This window comes from Arvicanthis niloticus, chromosome 2 (genome assembly GCF_011762505.2).
Source record: "Arvicanthis niloticus isolate mArvNil1 chromosome 2, mArvNil1.pat.X, whole genome shotgun sequence".
NCBI lineage: Eukaryota > Metazoa > Chordata > Mammalia > Rodentia > Muridae > Arvicanthis > Arvicanthis niloticus.
The window spans coordinates 60494223-60517912 of record NC_047659.1 but is presented as its reverse complement, the minus strand read 5'-3'; the positions used below and the strand labels follow the sequence as shown (position 1 = coordinate 60517912).

At 34.1% G+C, this 23690-nt stretch overlaps 3 protein-coding genes across 4 annotated transcripts; all 3 read right to left on the bottom strand.

The window, feature by feature from the left end:
- Positions 1–321: 321 nt before the first annotated feature.
- On the bottom strand, positions 322–5602 carry LOC143441158 (olfactory receptor 9G4-like). The gene is made up of 2 exons (XM_076928246.1): positions 5516–5602; positions 322–2705 (listed from the first exon to the last, which is right to left on the bottom strand). Exon 2 carries the CDS (start codon positions 2600–2602, stop codon positions 1820–1822), a length of 783 nt encoding a protein of 260 aa, XP_076784361.1. The 5' UTR covers positions 2603–2705; positions 5516–5602; the 3' UTR covers positions 322–1819.
- Positions 5603–8348: 2746 nt separating this feature from the next.
- Positions 8349–15264, bottom strand: LOC117704291 (olfactory receptor 9G19-like). Of its 2 annotated transcripts, none has more exons than XM_034496392.2 (2): positions 15236–15264; positions 8349–9989 (listed from the first exon to the last, which is right to left on the bottom strand). In XM_034496392.2, the coding sequence occupies exon 2, from the start codon at positions 9981–9983 to the stop codon at positions 9048–9050; it is 936 nt and encodes a 311-aa protein (XP_034352283.2). In that variant the 5' UTR covers positions 9984–9989; positions 15236–15264; the 3' UTR covers positions 8349–9047. The 2 variants fall into 2 exon arrangements, with proteins under 2 accessions (XP_034352283.2, XP_076785118.1); XM_076929003.1 differs by having other exon boundaries at positions 8349–11910; positions 15236–15257.
- Positions 14467–22980, bottom strand: LOC117704309 (olfactory receptor 9G19). The gene is made up of 2 exons (XM_076929004.1): positions 22933–22980; positions 14467–18191 (listed from the first exon to the last, which is right to left on the bottom strand). The coding sequence occupies exon 2, from the start codon at positions 18172–18174 to the stop codon at positions 17257–17259; it is 918 nt and encodes a 305-aa protein (XP_076785119.1). The 5' UTR covers positions 18175–18191; positions 22933–22980; the 3' UTR covers positions 14467–17256.
- Between the last annotated feature and the right edge of the window lie 710 nt (positions 22981–23690).

Here is a 23690-nt window from a genome sequence, read left to right as displayed (position 1 = left end):
AATGTGATGTTTTTTGTTTCATCTTACAATATATTATGTTATGTTTTGTTATTACCTCTTAGAAACCTGTTTTCTTATTTTGCTTTGTTTTTGTTGTTTTTTGGTGTTTGTTTGTTTTGTTTTTATTTTTAAGAATAGACAGAAAACGAGTGGCTCTAGATGGCAGGAGTAGAAGGGGGAATGTAATCGGGATATATTATATATATCTTATGAAAAAAATCTATTTTAAACTAAAGAAAAATACAGAAATAAAACTGAATATTTCAAAATTTTTATATAATAATAAATTAGTAAGAATATTACACAAATCATTTGCATTATCATTATATGTCAGACTACAATGTGAACTACAAAATACTTTGTCTAATACATAATAATATACCTTTGAAGAAGCTGGATCAAAGTCTATTACAAAAAGTAAAAAATATGATAATTCATATCTAAGTTACCAAATAAAAATTAACTAAATAACATAATTAGATCATTCTCCCAACACCAATTTTTTTTTTTTCAATAGGGAAGTTCTAACTTTGAGTTCTAGTGTCTTCACATGCAAAGTACAAGATTTATAATATTTCAATAACAATCTTAAAAAGGTAACTAAAATATCAACTAAGCTCCTACATTATGACAAACACTGAATTGAAACTTGATATAAAATACCTAAGGAAAGAAAACAATTGTGAAGTCCAGAATACATTTGAATATTATTTTACTTAAACTTTTTCCAATTAATTATAATATTTTACTTCAATGGGGCTTACATTGAAGTAAAGCATAAATGATAATGTATGTACTTTTTTGGGTTAAAGTACTAGCATAAAGATGTGTTTTTAATGTTTGATTTAGAATATTTTAGTTTTTAATATTTACTTAATATTAAAATAATAAAACTAATATTTATTAAAGATCTATTTTTCTTTTAATTATGTATACATTGTCTGTGTTTGTAAATGGGCATGTGTACTTCTTTACAGGTGCTTAAATAGGCCAGAGTCATCAGATATCACTAAAGCCTAAGTTATAGGCAATAATGAGCCACCCAATGTGGATACTTGGAAGTGACCTCTGGTCCTCTGCAAGAACAATATATTCACTAACCTCTGAGCCATGTCTCCAGCCTTTTATTTTTATTTAACTCAAAATACCTCTTAAGAACATTTTATTAATATCCTGGTACAAAAAACACATTTTACACAAATATATTTTAGGTGTTCAATTATACTAATAGGAAGAAACTTAGGACACCTTAATATGAATACTAATTTATAAAATCTTGAACAGCTTTTAGCAATCTAACTACTGTGTATCATTTCTATGTTTAATATAGTTCATGCTCAAAACTTCAAAATCAAACCACGGGGTAGAAACTAATTCAACATCTGTTATTTCATTGTTTTCCCATGATCATTCCTACCAAAAATGGGGAAGCATTATTTTTTAAAGCTAGTATTGCAAATAGAAAAGGATATTACATTGCAAAACCCATCATTATGGATTTGGAAAAGGTTACATAGCAAGACTATATTAATCATAACTAAAGAGAATATAGTCAAGGCTTTCATGATTGTTAGTACATTGTTTCAACTCTAACTAAAGAAAGAAATGCAGCAAACCTGTCTATAAGCCAGTTTTGAACAGCCCCATTGCATAAATGCAACCTTCATGTTTGCTGCAGTATACTCTGCATCAACTTTTTAAAGGCTTCTTTGACATCTTTGTTTCTCAGGCTATAGATGAAAGGGTTGAGTAATGGATTGATGATGGTATAGAACATGGCAGCCACTTTGTCTCTTTCCAGGGAGTAGTTGGAACTGGGTCATGAATACATGAAGAGCAAGGAGCCATAGAAGAGTGTGACAGAGACCAGGTGAGAGGCACAGGTGGAGAAAGCCTTGCGTCTTCCTGAGGCTGAGCGGATCCTCAAGATAGCCAGCAGGATGTTGAAATAGGAAACAAGGATGGCAAGAATGCTGGAGAGGACAGTGAAGCCCACCATACTGGAAAGGATCTTTACATAGACACGGGTGTCTGTGCAAGACATTTTTACCAATGGAAGCACATCACAGAAAAAGTGATCAATAATATTGTTACCACAGAACTTTAACCTGAAAGTGTTGGCAGTATGGGCTATGGCATTCAAAAACCCTCCTACATAGGAGCCAGCCACTAGTCCAGCACAGAGAGAAGTAGACATGATGTTTGAATAGAGCAATGGGCTACAAATTGCAGCATGTCGATCATATGCCATGGCTGCCAGTAGGTAGCACTCAGTGTAGGCTGCTACACAGGAAAAGAAAAACTGAGCCCCACAACCAGCCAAAGAAATACGCTTGTCCTCTGAAACACAGTTGACCAAGATTTTAGGTATGTACACAGAATTATACCAGAAGTCCAAAAAGGATAGACCTCCAATAAAAAAGTACATGGGTGTGTGCAGCCTGGTATCAACGCGAATTAAAATTATCAAGGTCATATTCCCTGACAAGGTCATCAAGTAGATGGTTAGAAATATACCAAATAAAATCGGCTGCCAGTGGGGGTCTGCTGAGAAGCCCATGAGGATAAATTCAGTCACAATGGTGCGATTGTCCACCTCCATGTCCACAGAGAGGAAATCCGGGGTAGGAGAATGCAGGGAACACACAGCTTAGAGATAATCTCATAAGAGATTAAGAGAAATAAGCAGTCAACAAATATTGGACCTGAATAACATGATATGGTGAAAACATATATTAGAAACATAACCTACTAAGATATGTAAGCAATGTATCCATCAAATCAACAATAACTAGAGGTTTACAGACTTTTACTCCTTTAAATAATAGTATGATTATCAAAGAACTGTGAGTTTCTGGCTATGAATATGGAAGACTTCTGAATTAGAGCAATAGCCCAAGTTTTAAATTAGAGATTTTCAGAGTTTCATTTCTGAACTGCATCATAAAGAGCCAGTCTCTTACCAAAAATACAAGATACAAAAAGCTCATAAACATTATGTAAGATTTTCTAATAGGTTGTGTCAGACTGAGTAAAGAATATATACAAGAAAATACTCAATAACTATGTATGGTAGAGAGCATATTTTAAAGAAAGTATTCAGTAAAATATGTTATTTCTAATTAAAAACAAATATATGATTGAAACAAATTACAACTTTCAAATTTAATAAAAAAACAGATAACTGTTGGCTCTTCTAAAATATTATTATGTGCCTTGTGTATTGTTATAGCCAAAGAAACTAAACAGTTTCCATTAAATTTAAAACATTCAATCATTTCTCCATAATCTATGGAAAACATCTTCTACCATTTTGATATTTTTATGACCAGCAGTATACTGTAGTCTTTCAAACTATAAGTACACAGAGAAAAAGTATTTATTACTATGTTCCAGTTATGGCAATAAATCCCACCTCCCACTTTCATCTTTGCCATGAGGGACAAGATAAACCTATTGTATGAATTGATAAATGGGAATAACAGATTTAATAGGGTGTCTATAGTGATCAAGATGATCTGGTGAGCAGCCTAGTTCATAATGTACCTCAGAATTTCCTTGATTGAAAGTACATTTCCAAGCTAATAGGCATGGAAAAAATTAGTTTTTTTCCAAAGGCACCTCACTGGAAATACAAACCATATGGGGCATGGGATAGGGGTTTTCTAAGTGGGGGGAATGGAGAAAGGGGATGGCATCTGAAGTGTAAATAAAATATCTAATTAAAAAAAAAGGAAATACAAACCACACTTAAGGGAGGTCACATGATCAGCAATAAATAGCCAACATAAAATAAAGGCAGGGATGTTCTTGGAGATAGTTTTGTTTCATAATGCTTTGTTTGGGCATTTTTAACTTTACTTTTCTTTTGTTTATCTATTATTATTTTCAATTTTGTGTTTTTATGGTGTGTGTCTGTCTGTCTGCATATGTGTTTCTTTGCAGTTTTACTTTTTTTTTCTTTTGGTTTGTTTGCTTTGCTTAGTTCTGATTTTCTTTAATTTGCTGAAATTATCTACTTGGGGTTGTATTTTAATTTTTAAATTAAACATTCATATTTTCACCCTGTTTGTTTTCTAAAGAAAGAGATAAATAGGATGTATAATCAGATGGGCATGCAGAGGGAGAGAATCTAGGAAGAGATGAGGAAGGGAAAAACTTTTCAAAATATATGATATAAAAATAAAATTATTTTCACAAAGCAAAAAATGTTTTCCAAACATTAAGTCATTATAAATAGTAGAAGTGAATGACTGTCTTCCCATCTCTAGTTCACTCAGACTTTAGCTAACATCAACTTCTTTAATTACTAAAAATGTTTAAAACTATTTATTTTAAAAAACCACATTGTTTTTCACTTTGCCTTAGGTGCTGTGGGAATATAAACATGATTGAGGGCATTTTGGACATCACAGCGCTCAACTTGAGGAAGAGTCTAGTCTTTAATGGGATGGCATCAAGAGAGTTAAAATCCTTGTACTTTGTATCTTCAAACACCAACAATCTCCAAGAAAAGTTTGAAGAGACATTAAATATAATGTTTCATAAAATTGTTTGAAAACCATCAAAAAGTTTAAATGCATAAATGGAGCAATTTACTACAGCATTCAAAATGACTACAAAAGAAAACTCTAGTGGATTATTGTTTGCTATTATGATTGCTAATAAAATGTAGTATATAGGATAATTTCTAACAAACTTGCAGCACTTAATAAAATGAGTAGATGGCCCATTAGTATTCTATTTTATAGCTATTTCCTCAGCTGTTTACTCCTAATCAACTCACAACTGATGGTAAAAATCTACAGGCTGTTAGACTCTTCAAGCATACTGCATTATCTCATAACTAGAAAGAAGGAATAAAAATAAAACTAAAAACTCATTTTCAAGGTCTATACCCCACCAGAAACTTTTAATCAATTGTCAACTAAAGCATGCTTTGGAAGCAATAGGCAAAAATAAAAACAATGTCAAAAGTTATCACACTAAAGTCTCCAATTCTAAAAGCTCTATCAATATCTGTCTTCCTCTACATAGTGCAGCTTATGAAGATGTTTTCCATAGGGAATGAATTAAAAATAAGTTTTATTAAGACATCTCTTATTCCATATCATCCCTTCCCTGCTTTGTTCATAGGAGCCCCTCAAATTCAGTGGAAATAACATGACCTTCTGGTACTTTAAAATCAGTACCAAGAAATGAAAACATCATACCTTGGATGTCTGGGAAGCAAAGTGCAATACAACAACTCAATTCACAAAAGCACCACGGGTTCTGTCCTCTTAATTTCCCCTGAGTAAATAAAAATATCCATGGTATGGTTTCAGACAAAATTTAATGCTATAGGTGAAGAATCTGTGTCTCATCAAGTAGGATCGGACTAAGAAGAAAGGTGTGCATGTGTGTTTATAGAAGCAATCCATTCAGAACCGAAACAGACCTATGCTTATTCTAATTGCAGTCAAGGCCACAGAGTAACTGCCTTGTTTTGCTAAGCTTTACTATCTATGCTTACCTTTGGTTAGAAGAGCCAATTCTTAGATGTGACACCTTTTGCCTACTCTCTCATGCATGGCCTATGTCCACTGAACTCAATATACACATTTCTTTAGCAGCCCTTTGAGACTTTACCAACTTAGCAGTAGAAAAATATGTGCCTCTGTCTCCAAAGACTTAATTAGAGTCCATCTGGAGTTTGAAGATACTGGGTTAATTGGGATAAAATGAATTCAGCAACATATTTTAAAAGTCAATACATGGCTATAAGTCTCAATAATAATCATTAAGTACAGCTGAAAACAGACTTAAATTTTGGTAATTAAGTTTATCTTGTATTTATTATGTAATCTACATTTTTCTTTGAGCTATGCTCTTCTCAATCTTCAGACTGCAGTATATTGTCTTGTCTATCAAGAAACTCTGATCTATTGGTGAAAAATAGAGAGTATAGAAAAAGAGAAGAGAGGAGAGGAATGGACAGGAAGGGTAGGGAGAAGAAAGTGAGGAGAAGAACAAAGGAAAACCTGAAAAAAAGCACTAACTCCTTAGAAAATAGTGTGAAAGCTTCTAGTTTTCTGTTGCAGCACTAAAGGCTACCCTGAGAATTGGGTTTAAGCAGAGAGAGCGTAAATTAGATATCTCCATTGATTGGCTCTCCTTAATGATTGGGGCCCCTACCAAAATGGGGGAGGAAAAACTCTAGGAGTCAGAGAGAATGGAGGACACCAGAAGAATATGGCCCATTAAATTAACCAGGAAGGGCTCACACGGACTCAGACTGAAACAAGCACCAGGACTGCATGGGCCTTCATCAGGCCCTCTGCCTATATGTTATGGTTATTAACTTGGTGTTTATGGGAATCCTAACAGTGGGAACTGGTATACATTTGGAGACTCTTTGAAACTCTTTTCTTTTTATAGATTTGCCTTGTCCACTCTCCACATGAGGGCTTTTGCTTTGTTTTCGGGTATCTTGCTTTGTACTGTTAAAAGAAAGGTGGGGTGGAGGAGCGGGCAGAGAAAAACGCAAGGAGAGAACTAGAGAGACTAGACATAATTAAGGCACAACATACACATGCATACAGGGGTCATACTGAAACACACTACCAATATGATTGAATAAGGATAATACAAGCAGCAACCTGTTGACAATTTGAAATTAAATGTCTAACCAAGACAGGAACTGAGGGCAAACCTTGAAACAGGAACTGTAGCAGAGACCATGAAGGAGCCCTGTTTACTGGCTGGTCCTCTTTGACTTTCTCAAAGTGCTTTATTATCCACCCTGGGACCACCTGCCCACATTGGAGTCACAGACTAATCAGGTGAGGGCATTTTCTTATAGCGTTCTCCTCTACCTTAATGACGAAGTTTGTGTAGACTTGACATAAAACCAAATGTAACATCTAACATCCTAAACTATAAGAAGATGAACTTTTGTTATTTGACCCAGCTAGTTTGTTTGTGTTCAAAAAACCAATTACTTTTGGTGACCAACAGAAGGATTTTATTTTGGTGAGACCTCAATCTCATAGATAAAAGAATATTAAATTAGAAAATTGATTTATCAAAATGCAGTGTTCTATAATTTTTAAATCATTCATATATAATGCTGAAAATGAAAGATGAATTCATAAAATACTATTTTATAAATAATTAGTTTATCTAATAAAAATTTTCATCAAGAGTCTTTGGGATATAGAGACTTTTGAATTCTTACTGTCTCTCTTTTATTTATTTTATTTATGTATATCTTTTTTTCTCTCTTCTAGATTACTATTCTATACCTACCCTTGATTCATTACGTAAATTTTACAGCAACTCTGAGTTGTGCATATTACAGAATAGAATACAGAATACACTAATTTTAAACTCAAATGAGTTATCCTTCATACTTGTTAAAATGGCTAAAATTTAAAAGACAAAGAAAAAAGTTGGGACTTTAAGTAGAGAAAAGTCCTGTGAACTAATGATGTGAACATAAATTAAAACCATTACAGCAAATAGTGAGACAGTTAGTCAAAACTTTACAATGAAACAACTATACAGTCAACAATCTCACTTTTGGGTTATATGTTCAGTGTAAATAAAATGCAATTATTGAAAGATACCTGGAATTTTGGGTTTATTGCATAATCATAAAAGTCCAGGTATAGAGAAACTCTGTGTCTACTGAGCATTTTATATAAGGCATAACACACATACATACATACATACATACATACATACATACACACACACACACACACACACACACACACACACACACACACTTTGAAAAAAGGGTAAATCTTTCCGTTTCAACAATAGAGATAGCACTGGGGATAAGTACCACATGAATTTGTCTGAATGCAAAAAGGCACATACTGCATGAACTCAGCTATGTATGGGTTCAAATTCATAAATCAAAGACTAAGTTATATTCATAGTTTCTGGAACTTGGCAGAGCTGGAGAAGGTAAAATATAAACTAAGTTTTACAATGTGAAATTTTTAAAATAAATTATTATTCTAAATAAATGCAAGTTAAATTGTTTAAAAAGGCTGGATGAATTACAAATTGTCTCACAAAAAACATGAATAGAATCTAACTTGATGATTTTACTAACCAACTTTATGTTAATATATTCACAATATATATAAGAACATTGTGTTGCTTACTTTAAGCATATGCAATTATAAACATAAGATATATTTCAATATATTTTAGTAAAAGACACACGTTTTCAAATTCTCATGATTCATTTATTTAACAACATATTAAAATAGAATAATGCTAATTCAAAAAGAACTATTATAATAAACATACTATAACAACTATTTTTTTACATATTTTATTTTTATCTGAGAGTAAAAGGTAAAAATAGCTACAAAGCCATAAACAGTTTTTTAAAGAAAGTATTTTAGCCATATTTTTATTTTACATTTTTTGCTATCTATGATTGCCCTCAATGCATCTTCAATATGTTTAATTTGTTTAATCTAAAGAATATGGGGTTCCAAATTAGAACCGCCACAGTATGGAATACAGATATTGCTTTAGCCATATTCTGCTGCAAAGGTTATGAAAAGTAGGGATTAATGAAGAGAACTGAACCATAGCACACTCTGACAGTAAAAAGAAAGGTCTACATGTGGAGAACGCATTAGGTTGACCTATAGTAGATTAAATTACAAACTTAGATCCTATTTTACAAGAATCAGTCTACAAAATTTTAGTTCAAGGAAAACAGAATCTATAAATTTGTTATAGTACAAAAGTCTTTGGGAGATTAAGTCTTTTGTTTATTTGATTTCAGCCAGGAGTAACATAGAAATGAATTCAAATATACATATTTGGTTTTTAAATGTTGCCTTGTAAAATATTTAATTTTTAATATGGGATAATATGAACTGTCATCCTCAAGCACAGATAAGGTGAACTGTCATTGTCAATCATGGATAACTAATACCATAAGAATTCATACCTGACAATAATGGGGGGAGCATAACTGCATATACACTCTCTGAGACACATCTCTTTTTTTTTTTTGTAGAATAAGCTTGTGATTATTTAAACAATTTATTCAGAGCTTCTTTTACATCTTTATTCCTCAGACTATATATCAGGGGATTCAACATGGGGAAAACCACTGTGTAAAAGGTTGAAACAATTTTGTCTCTATCTAAAGAGTAGCTGGACTGGGGCCGAGCATAGATGTAGAGAATGGAGCCATAGTACAAGGTCACAGAGATCAGGTGGGAAGAGCAGGTAGAGAAGGCCTTGAGGCGGCCCTGAGTGGAACGGATCCCCAGGATAGTGGCAATGATGAAGAGATATGTGGCCAGGATGAACACAATGGGGATGATGACATTGGAAGTCAAGAGGAAGAATAACACAGACTGAAAGCTGTCCTTCTTGCCACAGGCGAGCTTCACCAGAGGTGGGATATCACAGAAAAAGTCATCAATTACATTGTCACTGCAGAAAGTCAAGGCAAATGTGTCTTTGGTGATGATGAAAGAGTTCATTAAACCACCCAGATATGAGGATCCCACTAAAAATGCACATAGCTTTAAGGACATGACTTGGGAATAAAGCAGTGGCTTTGAGATAGCCACATAGCGGTCATAAGCCATGGCAGCCAACAGATAACACTCAGTATACCCAAGTCCAGCAGAGAAGAAGAATTGAGCCACACAACCAGCAAAGGAGATGCTTTTATCTTCAGAGATGCAGGTCACTAAGATCTTTGGTGTATAGACTGTGGACAATCCAAGATCCAGAAAAGACAGATTTCCAATGAAGAAATACATGGGAGTGTGGAGTCTGGAGTCACTGCAGAGCAATGCAATGAGGGTGCTGTTTCCTAACACAGTTAATGCATACACAGTAAGGAAAATAACAAACAGGACCAGCTGCATGACAGGGTCAGTTGTGAATCCCACCAGGATAAACTCAGTCACAGTATCATTATATTGTTCCATTCCACTAGGAATTCTCATCTAGGACTAGATAAAGTTGGAATTTAGCTTGATCCGTTATGGAAAATAAATGGGAATTACACTCAATAAATACAATTTCAAAAATAATTATTCCAGAAAGTATTCAGATGAAAAGAAGGTGAGATCTCAGAGGAGTTGAGAGAGTGTAAACAGTAATCAGCATATATTTGATAAAAATATAACTATAATTCAACAAAAATAGAAAAATATCATAAAGTCAATCATAATTTTATCACTCAATTAAATGATAAATATTTTGTTTGAAGAGACTTGGTTTATTTCCTGATTATAAAATTTCTATAAAAGTACTGGGAAATAGCTCATTTGCTAAAGTGCTTGCCTTGTAAACATGAAAACGTTAGGTTAATAGCAAGAAATCACTTTAAAAATAAATCAGACACTGTAGTGCACACTTTTGATTCAAGTACTAAAAAGGATAAGACTTAGGCATCCTTCTTGTTCACTGTCATCAGCATAGGCTATTTGATGAATTCTAGGCCAGGGAGAAACAGTTGAAAAGAAAAAAGCACCACCTAGAGGGCTCCAAAAAGTTGCCCTCTGAGCTCCACACATACACACATGTACACATGAACCCCTTCCCACAATGGAACCCTCATCCACGTGAGCATTTTCAAATGTATACAAAAGATAAGTTAAATTATGAATAAGTGGTTGGAGTTTGAGAAGAGACAGAAGAAATGTGTGTGCTAAGTCAGTCTTAATATTTGAGATACCTTATTTCAACACATTTTTTTTTGTGTGTTGAGACTTAATGCATACTTGTGTCCTCCATTTCCTTTGATGAATCCAATGTGACTACATTTGGGAAAGGGATGAAATTCTAGAAGATAAAGCTGACATCCTAGTCTGCACAGTTAAGTGGTTTGATGAGAAAAAACTCTTGCCCCCCCTCTATCTGTCTCCATCTCCCTCTTTCTTTCTGATCTTCTCACCATCCCTTTCTCTCTGATGGACATTTCTAACATGTGAAATGTAACTCACTAGAGGATAACCATGGATCCACCCTGATTTTTTTACTTGATGCAACCTGTAAATCTCTGAAAACACAATTGTACATTGTTGAAGACAGCACTACACAGCATCATGTTATGACAACCTAAAAACATCAAGGAATCATCATCTTCATCTTGCAAGTATAGTAACAGATGTCCAATATATTAATTGCAGATATGAACAAATAAATAGGATTATACTTAAGATTGTATAAAGAGAGAACCTATATCCTCTGTATTATATTATGCAAATATGGAATGTCAAGGTCTCATTTGTATCCAGATGCCCATAACTCCATTATGGAATTTATAGAAGAAAAGGAGCAAACTAAAAGCACCTTTTTGGATTTATAGGGCTCATAATCCCAGACCTGTCTCGCACATCTCAGCTGTTCTTCAGCCCTCCTCTGGTCACAGCAGTGGACATGAGTAAGCCATCTTCCAAAAACATTCACAATGTGCTTTGAATTCTTACTGTATGCCAAGTGCTATGCTTCATACTGAAAAGTGAATTAAGCCATGATATTTCTACACTAATCTGACTGCAGAAAACTTCTAGTGCTGGAGAAAAATAATACTAAAATTTAAGTGCTAGAAAAGAGTGTTCTCATGTGTCTCATGTTCATAAAAATGCTATGAACTCACAAAATTAGACTCTACTGACAAAGCTGGAAGACTCTTAGGGTTACAAGTTAATACTGAGTCAGTAATGAGAATACTAAACTTAGCAGACTCTAAACATTGCCTGCCCTTTCTGCTATGGTAAATCACCCAAATACCTTTAGTCCATGAAATTTACTCTACCATCCTTTAAAAGTTCTTGATATTCTTCAATTCTTAGAGATGAGCAAATAACCCTATGTTCTAGATCTCTGAGGCTTGTCCACTTTTTTCTTGTACACGTAGCACATAAACTAGCAAGGTAAAAAAAGACAGCACTGAAATTAAGTCCTCAGAGAATTTTTTTTCCATCCTGCATTCGCTGCATGGACTTAGACACACTTATTTACACAGACTCTTTTTATCTGTAGCTCAAAACTTTGAAAGTCAGTATACTTTCATTTTCTGCCCATTCTCCTTAGAAATTTATTATATACATTTTGTTTGCTCATAAATATATGACCTTCTCAGTAAGGATTCCATGGTCAACTCTACACCTGCCTTCATATCCCAAATATCTTCCCATTTCTTTTCTTCCTTCTTCTCTAGTTAATCAAACGGCTAATCACAAAAACTGCTTAATTATCTACTTTGCTTGTTAATACTGCTCAAAGATGTGTCTTTTACAAAAGTTCTTGAATCATGTTTCATGAGAGGATGAATGGATATACTCGAGAAACAATTCAATCAAATTCCGAATAGACTCAAGAAAAATACACATTCTAGTCACATCTAATGTGGCTAGATTAGTGTGGCTTTTGTGGCTAATGCCACTAGCCCCAAATGAATAGTTTTTTTTTTCCATATTCATTGCCATAATCAAACTTATGAATATTCTGGGTTTTTTTCAGAATTAGATACAAGAAAGTCCAAGTGTAGCTACGGAATTCAGATGGTAGAATTTATATATATGCAGAAAATTTTGTCAAATACAACATGTTTGTGAAGGATACAGCTCTTGTTGAGTATCAAACCATCTTTCAGATTGAAGAGTTATTAGTTTTCTGCTTTAGAGTAGACTGGGATAAGATTGGGAAATGAGACTGGAAAAATCTAACACTGAAATCACAAAGACTTCTCAAAAGTTCCAGTTCATTTCTCCAGTTCTCAGCCAACAAACTTCAATGGTCTCACTTGTAAATTAAAGTGATCATCAACTGTCACACAGAACTGTTGTAAAATTTGGAAAATACCATAAAATTTATTGTCAGGGTTTTTGATTTTCTTCAAATTTTACTTATTTTTTATTCTGTTTTATAGTGATGGAATGAATATGACATTGTGTGGACAGAAAGATATGGAGGGTCTGAAAGGAGTTGTCTAGGAGAAATGTAATTAAGTAGACTGTATGAAAAAATAATTAAAATCATAAAAAGACAGGATCAAAGCAGTTAGTTGATTTTAATAGGCCATAGAAGAAGAACTAAAGGTAGCTGATAATTTCTGGGAAAGGGAAAGACCATTTTCATCAAGAATTTGTCCCTGTTAGGTTATCTAGGCTCCAGTGGGTAGACCCATACCTGTGCACATGTCAGTAATTTTAAATGGATTCATTGAGTTATACTATAAATGACATGAAGCTGGGAGGATTATATATAAATGGAAGGTTTAAGGGGAAAGGAAGGAGTAAATTTTGGGTATATATGATCAAGATACAATATATATATATATATATATATATATATATATATATATATATATATATATATATATATATATCATGTATAAAATTGTCAATGAATAAATAAAATATTGAAAAGTGACATCAAAATAAATAAAAGCAAGTAAAACCAAACAAAACCCTGAACTGTTTACTAATAGAATCAACACAAGAAAGACATTCATTAGTAGTCATTAATTCAAAAGCATATGCAGAAAATGACATGGGCAACCCAAGATGAGTCTCAACCCAAGGTGGTACAGTTCTCTAAAAAGTGGTTTATTTGCCAGGCAGTGGTGGTGCATACCTTTAATCCCAGCACTTGGGAGGCAGAGACGGGTGGATTTCTGAGTTCCAAGCCAGCCTGGTCTGCAGAGTGAGTTCTAGGACAGCCATGGCTACACAGAGAAACCCTGTCTTGAAAAAAAAAAAAAAAGAAAAACACAAACAAAAAAATTGGTTTATAAAATCTCCTCTAACTCTCCTAGACTGAGACATTCTGATGAAAACAGGCTCTACACAATATTGAAGAAATATGGTGGAATTGTCCATTACTATAGGGAAGGCAGAAGTTTTATTTTATAGTCTTGTTAAAATTTAATAAATTCATACATGTGCCCAAAAGTAGTTTATGAGTGGTTACATATTTTTGGAAAGCAGAAAATTCTCCTCATCTAGAGATGTGTGGTCAGAAAGATTTAGGTAGAATTCTGTTTTTATCTCTGTACAGTTTGGCCAATACTGGAAATCTAATTAATCCTCATGAGAAGCAATTTTCTAAATAGTAATATAAAGCACTTCTCTGTATTAATGCATTTCCTATCAAATTATGATTTCATTTAATGGGCACATTACATTTAAACATATCAGATGTGTAATAGATACTATGTGTTGAGAAGCTAATGTGTGTTGGTTCATGCCATAATTTATGGCATAATTTAAATTATCATAATAAGAATTCAAAAGTCAATATTGGAATTTTTCTATTTTTTTTTTTTTTTTGGCCACTATCTCTCAATTTGATCCTCTATTTCAATGGCCCACCTGCATTTTATTTATGACTTCAAAGTTTTCATATTTATGACCCACTCTTACCTTCTTTTATAGCTTATTCCTCTTATATATTCAATTGGTTTTATACATATAATTGTAAGGGGCAATGACTTTGAGAATGTAAACAGTCTAGATCTTTGCAATAAAAAAGGTCAAAACCATTACAGAAAGAGTCCAAATATTTAATCATGTTTTTCTTATGGATTCATTAATGACATTTGGTCATATGCTAAACATTTCCTTTAAGTAAAGAAGTATTGACAGCTGGGGAAGGCATGTGACTTCCTGGCACTGGAAGTGGGAAAATAAGAGGAGGGAGAAAAGAAGAGAGGGAAGGAGGGAAGGAGGAACAGAAAGAAGAATTGAAGAAATGAATTTTCTTTTGGCCAACTTTATTGAAAGGCTATGACAAGCCTGACAGAGTTAACTGTCCTCTGGTATTCTTTCAAACCATTCATGTCTTTTTGCTTTCTGAGGAACAATAATAAATTGAAAGGAATTTAAATATCTTAAAATTCCTTCAGAATCTGAGTTGAGAAACACCAATCTATTACTTAGTGAAGCACTTGAGACAGTCTAAGTTTAATAGTAAGTGATTCTTAATGCATAATCCTATCATATGAAAGTTAATTATATTTTTCTGTATGTTCCTCTCATGTAAATTATCCTATAGAACCTCATATATAAGAAACTAATTGCCTTCTCATTCAGGAAGTTAAAAACTGCTACAGAATTATGAGGGCATATGAGCAGAAAACTTTGCAGTTCCCCTTGAGGCAGAAAGCAAGCAATTGTTGAGTCATTATGAAAGCAGAATAAAATTTATAAAACTCTAATGATACACAAAATGTCACTATGCTACTTACCAAATTTAAAGAAAATACCTCCTTCTAATCTCCAAAATTCAACCAGCTAGCTCTAGGATCATTTATATTAGATATTTAATCCCAAGAGAATCAAATCTAAAATACCTTGTAATTCATTTGCTTGGGGAACAACAAAGCAATTAGGGAAAGTTGTACATTAAAGTTGGATCAATGTCAGTAAGACTCAGGAAGTTTTTATTTAGACACTGATTTCCAACTGATGGATGTATTCAGTCACATTTTCCCACAATCTGTATTTTACTGGTTTTAAAATTTTTCAAGGTTATATTCACTTCCATATGGCCCAATGTAGGCATTTGAATATTCTTAAATAGAGTAATACATATATTTCTGCACAGTTCTGGTTTCTTCCATTTCCTCTAAATCAATAACAATCTGCTCACTACCTCAAGAGATCAATCTACCAACTTGTACCAATTAAATATGTAAATATGTGGGAAGTAATAAACAGAGGTGAGGGTTCTTATCTCCAGGGCCTCAGACAGAGTCATTGGAAGATCACAGAACTGGATGCAAAGCTCTGCACAGTCTCTAACTCCCCTCACCTTTTCTCTCTCTCATATCATCCTCTTCACTCTTCTTAACCCCATTCTCTTTCTTCTCTTTCTCCCCTTTCACATCCTCCTCTTTTTCCCCTTTTACTTCTTTCTCTCTCCTTCCCTCCCCCTTGAATGCCTAGATATCGTCAAATTCTATGGCAATAAATTATTCAACCCTATTATATTCTCCACTTACAGTGCTCTCTTCACATTTTTATACATTATTAAATCCTCCTTAATTTGTCAATTTCAGTAGAACAGTAGATTCTAAGAAGGACTCCTACTGATACAATAATAAGTAGCATATGGAACCCAGAATTTTAACACTTAAGCCAAGGCATATGCCACCCACATGGCCAGTGATGTCACAGCATGAAATCCAAATTGAGTCAAGGGCAAAGAGTCAATGCTGTGAAATGGAATATAACCATGATAGTATGAACTATAAAAACCGGGGCCTTTATGCTTGTAATTCCTATAGTTGAGAGGTATTGAGATATGTTTTCATCATGTCATGTGAAGATAACTCTCTGTATTTTCAAGTGTTAATTCTGTAAAGGCAAAGAACTAAGTTCTGGTAAAATTCTGATATTGTCCTTCCTATTCTCATAACTGGATTATCTATTTTGTAAATATTCATCCTTCCTCACCTGCCTCAAAACAATCCAGAATTTCATCAAAGGTTGTCATGCTACTGATTGGTTATAATTAAAATCTGATGGACAATAACTGGTCAGGAAGAAAGAGGGTGAAACTTTCATGCAGAGGAGGGAGGGAAATGAAAGCAAACATGGGAGAATTGAGTGTACACCAAGGGGAACAGACATGGACCAGAGCAGAGAAGAGAGGTACAGAGCTAGCCATGTGGCAGGTCATGGTCTAGATGGTCAGGTTAAGTTAGATGAGCTAACTGTGAGACTGTCTTAGCAAAAGGCCTTAGGTTTAACTTTATCAGCAGCCTCTGTGTCATTACTTATACCACTGGTGGATCAGAGAAAGTTCTGCTAATAGATTAATAGAGAGAAGATTTCAAGGCCAGCTTTATGTAAGTAGTGTATCTGACTTGAGAGAGATAAGTAAAATTTTTTATCTATCATTACATCAAGAATTTGGAAAGAACAAACAGTAGGGATTTATAAGTGACCACTTATATGTTGTCTGCTCTACCACTACCCAATCATAATGATCCCTTGTATACATTCCAAATTTTTCATCTGTTTATAGATACCAACAATGATTCCATAACCCAGATATTTTAATATTCCTACAATAAACACCAGTGTACATGTATCTTTATGGTAAGCTGGTTTGTACTATTTTTATTTAAACCCTGAAGTCTTGTGGATGAAGGACATGGACTTTTATAATTCTTTATACCACTATAATAACTGGAACTTATTCTTGAAACATAAGTAGCCCAATTCATTATTTCAGTTCTTAATATAAAGAAATAATCTTGATTTACTTGAGGAGTTTATTCAGAGCCTCTTTCACATCCTTATTCCTCAGACTATAGATCAAGGGATTCAACATGGGGAAAACCACTGTGTAAAAGGTTGAAACAATTTTGTCTCTATCTAAAGAGTAGCTGGACCGGGGCCGAGCATAGATGTAGAGAATAGAGCCATAGTACAAGGTCACAGAGATCAGGTGGGAAGAGCAGGTAGAAAAGGCCTTGAGGCGGCCCTGAGTGGAACGGATCCTCAGGATAGTGGCAATGATGAAGAGATATGTGGCCAGAATGAACACAATAGGGATGATGACATTGGAAGTCAAGAGGAAGAATAACACAGACTGAAAGCTGTCCTTCTTGCCACAGGCGAGCTTCACCAGTGGTGGGATATCACAGAAAAAGTCATCAATTACATTGTCACTGCAGAAAGTCAAAGAAAATGTGTCTTTGGTAATGATCACAGAGTTAATAAAACCTCCCAAATATGAGGCTGCCACAAAAAATATACACAGCTTTAAAGACATGACTTGGAAATAAAGCAGTGGCTTTGAGATAGCCACGTAGCGGTCATAAGCCATGGCAGCCAAAAGGTAACATTCAGTATAGTCCAGTGCAGCAGAGAAGAAGAATTGAGCCACACAACCAGTGAAGGAGATGCTCTTGTCTTCTGAGATGCAGGTTGCTAGAATCTTTGGTGTGTAGACAGAAGACAATCCAAGGTCCAGGAATGATAGGTTTCCAATGAAGAAATACATGGGTGTATGGAGCCTAGAGTCATTGCAGATTAACATAATGAGGGAGCTATTTCCCACCAAAGTCAACGTGTACACAACAAGAAACACTGCAAACAACACCTTCTGAATCACAGGGTCTGTTGTGAATCCCAACATGATGAACTCACTAACAGTATTATTATTCTGATCCATGGCTGTAAAAAATGTGACTTAAGGGGAGAGAAAATGAAGTTTCAAGTTAAATCACTGTACTGAATAAATTTTTAAAAAATGAATAATCACTACTATGACCACTATTTCTAAGGGCTTATCAGGATGACCAAATTATCTGAGCCTTCTTCTTTGCCCTAGCCCAAAGTCATCTTCATGCCTGGAGACTGCTTCTTTGTTCTAGCCTAAGATTTAAATTCCTGACAGAAATTACTTTTTTGTTCTAGCCTAATGTCAGACTCCTGCCATAAGCCCACTTCCTTGTCCTTGGCCAATGTCAGATTCCTGCTAAGCAGCCCATTTCCTTGTCCTTGGCCAATGTCAGATTACTGCCAAGCAGCCCCAAAAGCTCTCCACATCACCCCCTTTTTTATTTCATAAACTAGACTGAGCCTGTCTTAGGTCATTCTAACAAGAATGCCTTCCTTACCTGTTGTGGAAAATGCATTATCAAAAACAATGCACTTCTGACTTAGGTTGGCAAGACTCTGTGCAGATCTTACCCATCCTTGGCTTGCCAGGCTGTTAAATTAGTAACTCTGGAGTTCCATTTTCAGTTTCAAGCCATGTAATTTGGCTGCCAACCTTGACTATTTGCATCTATTGCATTGCTAGTTCCTCCTCCTAGAACTGACCTTAATACTTGGATGTAATTAAATGGTATAAAAGCAGATTGAAAAAAATGTATAAAATTCAAACTAGTAAAATAGCTATGTTAAGTTCAATTGAAAATATAACTTTTTAAAAAAATTGAATGAATAAATGTCATGGAAATGTAATTGATACAGTTTTTGTGAATTTAGAAGCATGTATTTTAATTAAAAATATAGTAATAAAAAGATTTTAATATTTGAAATGATTCTATGTTCTTATATGTTATACATGAGTTCATAATATAAAATAGTTGTCATTTGCAATATTATATTTATTGAATTATCAGAGTATTGCTGTATTTTTACTTATCAAGTAGAAAATAGAACTCAGAGCATAATTCATTTAACCAAATAACTTTTTAATCTTGTAGGAAATGAGCCCAAAGAATTCTGATGATAAAATATTTAAATTTGCCATGAACCAAGTAAGTTCAGTCAATTGTATTCTTTTGATTTCTTTTAAACTGTTATTATATTACTTTAAAGGTAGATCTTACTTACAGTATTAGTTTGTAAATTTTGTAACAAAATATCTACCCTCAACTTGGACAGATGGCTAACTTAGTAAAGTATTTGTGATGCAAAAATGGGGACCCAGGTTCAGATTTCAGCTTCCATATAAAATTCTATGCTCAGTAGCACATGGCTGTAACATCAATGCTAGGCAGGTAAAGACAGAGAAACCCTTTGGGTTTATTGGACAGTTAGCCTTGTAGAGTTAGTGAGTTCCTATATTGGTGAAAAACACTCTCAAAAAGAACCTCTGGCATCACATTCCACTGCATATGCATGCATATAAACACAGCAACAAAAACACACAACACATAAAAAGAGAGAGACAGAGAGACAGAAAGACAGAAAGACAGAAACAGAGTATTCATGTTTTTGTTTCCTCAACTCATTACATAATTTTATATTCATAACAGTGAAATCAAATTTGCCGATGAAAAGTTTTGTCCAACAGATAATTTTGTTGACACATCTTACATGTTAAAAACATTTAATCTGTGTAGTATTTAGTGGAGGAGATGTATTAAATATTGAATATATGTCAGACATTCTATTCTAAAAAGTATTCCATCAAACTATCAAAATAATCTTATAAAGTGAATGTGTTTACTTTTGTTTACCAAATTGATTATTTATTTATGAATACCTAGGTACTAGGAGTCAAGTAGACAAAGCAATAAAACAAAACAATTTCTTCAAGAACATATTATCTATGTCCAAAGCTGCTCACCTAAAAGAATTGTTGTATTCCAGATATTCTTGGTACCAAGGAGAAAAAAAAACCAGAAAGTAGGAATAGGCCTCTACGTAAAATGAGTATATGTTACTGGGATAAATGAAACCTTTGTAAACAAATACAATAGAATCTATTACAATCACTGCCATAACTGGCTATGGGATGTCAAATTATAGACTCTAGTATAAGCAATGAGGATAATACTTTATGTGTGATTACTTGGTTCACACAAAGAACAAAGCATGTTTCCATGTGTAGAAAGTGTGGAGAGTTGCCTGTGGGAAAGAATATTTCTAGGCAGAAGAAAAAAATATTACTTTCTCACAGAAGGGAGAAATCAAAAGGAAGGTGACAGAAGGTGAGTATTGTGGTAGATCTGACTGGCATAGACTGTATATAAAGAATAGTAGAAATTGAGTTACCTCAGAAGACATGATTTTTTTATTAACATTCATAAAACATGTACTAATCATTATTTTTTTAATCTGAACAAATGTGGTAGTAAATGTTATGCCCTCCACCTTCAGAATATTGACACAAGATATTCATGCATTAGTCAGCATAAACTTTATAACAGGACATATTTTTCAATTAAAAAAAAAAACAAAAAAGAAAAGAAAGAAAATCATCGAGTTTGCTGTTTGTCCCCACTAAAGAGAATGTTGTGCCAAGAAGAGCATGGCACATAGGAGACACCTACAAAGAATAAGCTAAAATAAACCAGGAGTTTAAGTCCATTCTCAGCTTCATAACAAGTCCAAGGTCACACTGGGAAATCTTAGGCTTTATAAACATCAACCAAACCCACTCTCTGGTGAAATAAATCATGGAATTTATCCCAAAAGTATATCTCACATTTCTTGACCTAATAATGTCTGACCATCCTGTGGTCTTCACAAACAGAAACAAGAAAACCAGATGGATAGCAATTGTATTCACCATCTAGCCACTAAAATGTATGGAAATTTGTGAAGGAAGCACTGTCCACTAGGGCAGCAAATTGTCTTTCAATGTGAAGAGCTTTTAGAAACAATATTCAACACGACTTGTGCCACAATCGGAGAGAGAGCAAACCAAACAGATCTGAAATTGTGAAGTGATAATTGGATGGATCTAAGTTCCTCACCATCCTCACAAGCTTTATCAGGTTTAATACTCTTCTAAGGCAACTGTTAAACAGGATATTGTAAACTTTACAGTGTACTGTTTCCTCTAGGGGTCAACACATGAAAAACATTTTATAAATCAGTGTTCTTTAAAATCAGAAAACATGATAACTCTCTGATATCTGATAAAGCCAAAGCTTCCAAAATCTTAGTTGTCTCAATGTGATACTATGAAAAATATTGCAATATTGACCACTGATAAGAGAACAACATCAAAGTATGTCAGAGTGATATAAACGTTACATAAACAAATGCCTGTTCACATGAAAGTGTTTTGTTGATGTTTACACAGTAACTCTGAGAAGCAAAATAGGCCCTAGTGTGACATTTAGGATCAGAAGATATTTGTTGTACTGATAAACATCTGAAGTAACTTAATTCTTTAGATAATCGATTGTCTCTCTTTAATGTGCATCCCCTATATGATAAAGTAGAAGTTACAGATAAGATGGTAGTTAGAATAAATAGAAACATTTTAAAGAATATCCAGTGACCCAATGACTACTAATAATAGTAATTACATGGAAGAATTTAATATTATTTGGCATTGATGGAACATAATTATAAAAATATAGAATACTTAATATTACACAAATGATTAAAAAACTATATATTTATTCCATTTATTTTACATTTTCCTGTTCTCCAAACCTTCTTGCATGCAAATTACCTAGGATCATGTACCATACATACCTTTCTTGAGCCCATTAGTGTAAGCTTTCTTGTTTCAAAATAACTATGAAGTTTTTGAGGTTCAAATTTCTTTGGGTTTTTTTTTTTTTTTTTTTTTTTTTTTTTTTTTTTTTTTTTTGGTTTTTCGAGACAGGGTTTTTCTGTGTAGCCCTGGCTGTCCTGGAACTCACTCTGTAGACCAGGCTGGCCTTGAACTCAGAAATCCACCTGCCTCTGCCTCCCAAGTGCTGGGATTAAAGGTGTGCGCCACCACACCTGGCATCAAATTTCTTGATTCCTGAGTTAATTAAATTTCAACATCAGAACAAATTTAGATCTACAACACAAACATGCTCACATGCACGCACACACACACACAGGTGCACACACACACATGCACATGCACAAGTATTTACAGTGTTTGTTACTCAATAATAGAGACCTGTGAGGCTTAGCAGTAACTTTATATTAAAGGTTAATGTTTCTTAGAGATGTTCTTCTAGACAAGTTCAGCCAGAAAGCATGGAAACCCTACAGCCATGGCAATCAGCTGTCAGACATTCCTTCAAAAAGCACCTAACCTTCTCACGTTCTAGGAAAATATTAACTGAAATAATTGAGACTCTTCATTGTTTGGGAAGACACATAGAAACACCCCTTTCTGTCTACCACTTACAGGGCATGTGAGGTATTCACAACAGCTCAAATCTTTGGGACTTTCTTCTCCGAGGACACTCTTTTTAGTTAGGAGTGAATTGTGTGAATTGTGTAGGGTTCTTTCCCTTTCCTTAACGTACATTAGCCTTTCTTATCACAAACAGAAGAAAAGTTAAACCCTTGATTTTGCTCTCAGAAGTTTCTTAAATTGCTAAACAATGATGGATGGGTAGGAAAACTGTGGTTTCATAGATTCCCACCTGTAACGTAAAGCAAGTAACTCTTGAGAGATTATGAGAATGAAACAATATCTATTTGCCACTGATACCTGTACAATACAACTTACCAAATTTTCAGCAGACACATCACCCTAGAATTCAAATCAGCTACTTCCAGATCTGTATAACAGCTATTTGATCCCAGAGGTTTTTTATTCATGGAATTCCTCATGGTTTTGCAGCTCAGGGAAATGACAAGCAGGACAATTAATCAACAGTCCGCTGGTGATGTTAGATTAATTTTTTTAATGAGATAAAGAAAAATCTATGGGGTATGTTTCCATTGTATCCAGTTGTAATCACTACACATTCTGTATTGTTTGGGTGAATTCAAATAAATGCATATAATTACTTTCATGTTTGAGCAAATATTTGTGTGGACACCTTCACTTATGCATGTAGATATTTGAATATTTATAAACACATGTTCTTAGGAATACATACAACATGATATAGATCTTCAAATTCATCTGAAACATTGGTTATCTTTTTTTTCTGGATGCAATCAGCAGAGGTTTATTGGGGAGAGTTTATTTTTTTTTTATCTTATTCTATATTCCAAAAGATTTAGCAGTGAGAGAGCTAACTGCTAGGTCTCACTCTGCATTACTGCTCACCCTCTCCTTCACTCCCTCCTTCTGCCTATCTCCAGAAACAGAATTTTCTTTTAATCAGAACAACTGAACAGCCATAATACTTATATATCTTACCCAAATCTTCACAATTTGAAAAAGTTTTCTACTTTTCTTTTGTCTATTGTGAAAACATCTGCCCACCCATCCATCCACCTTACTTTTTCTGGAAATATCAAACCATCCATCTTATT

Excerpts from the sequence above, each read along its gene's own strand:
- LOC117704291 (XM_034496392.2), bottom strand. The coding sequence starts at position 9,983 with ATGAGAATTCCTAGTGGAATGGAACAATATAATGATACTGTGACTGAG.
- LOC117704309 (XM_076929004.1), bottom strand. The coding sequence starts at position 18,174 with ATGGATCAGAATAATAATACTGTTAGTGAGTTCATCATGTTGGGATTC.
- LOC143441158 (XM_076928246.1), bottom strand. The coding sequence starts at position 2,602 with ATGGAGGTGGACAATCGCACCATTGTGACTGAATTTATCCTCATGGGC.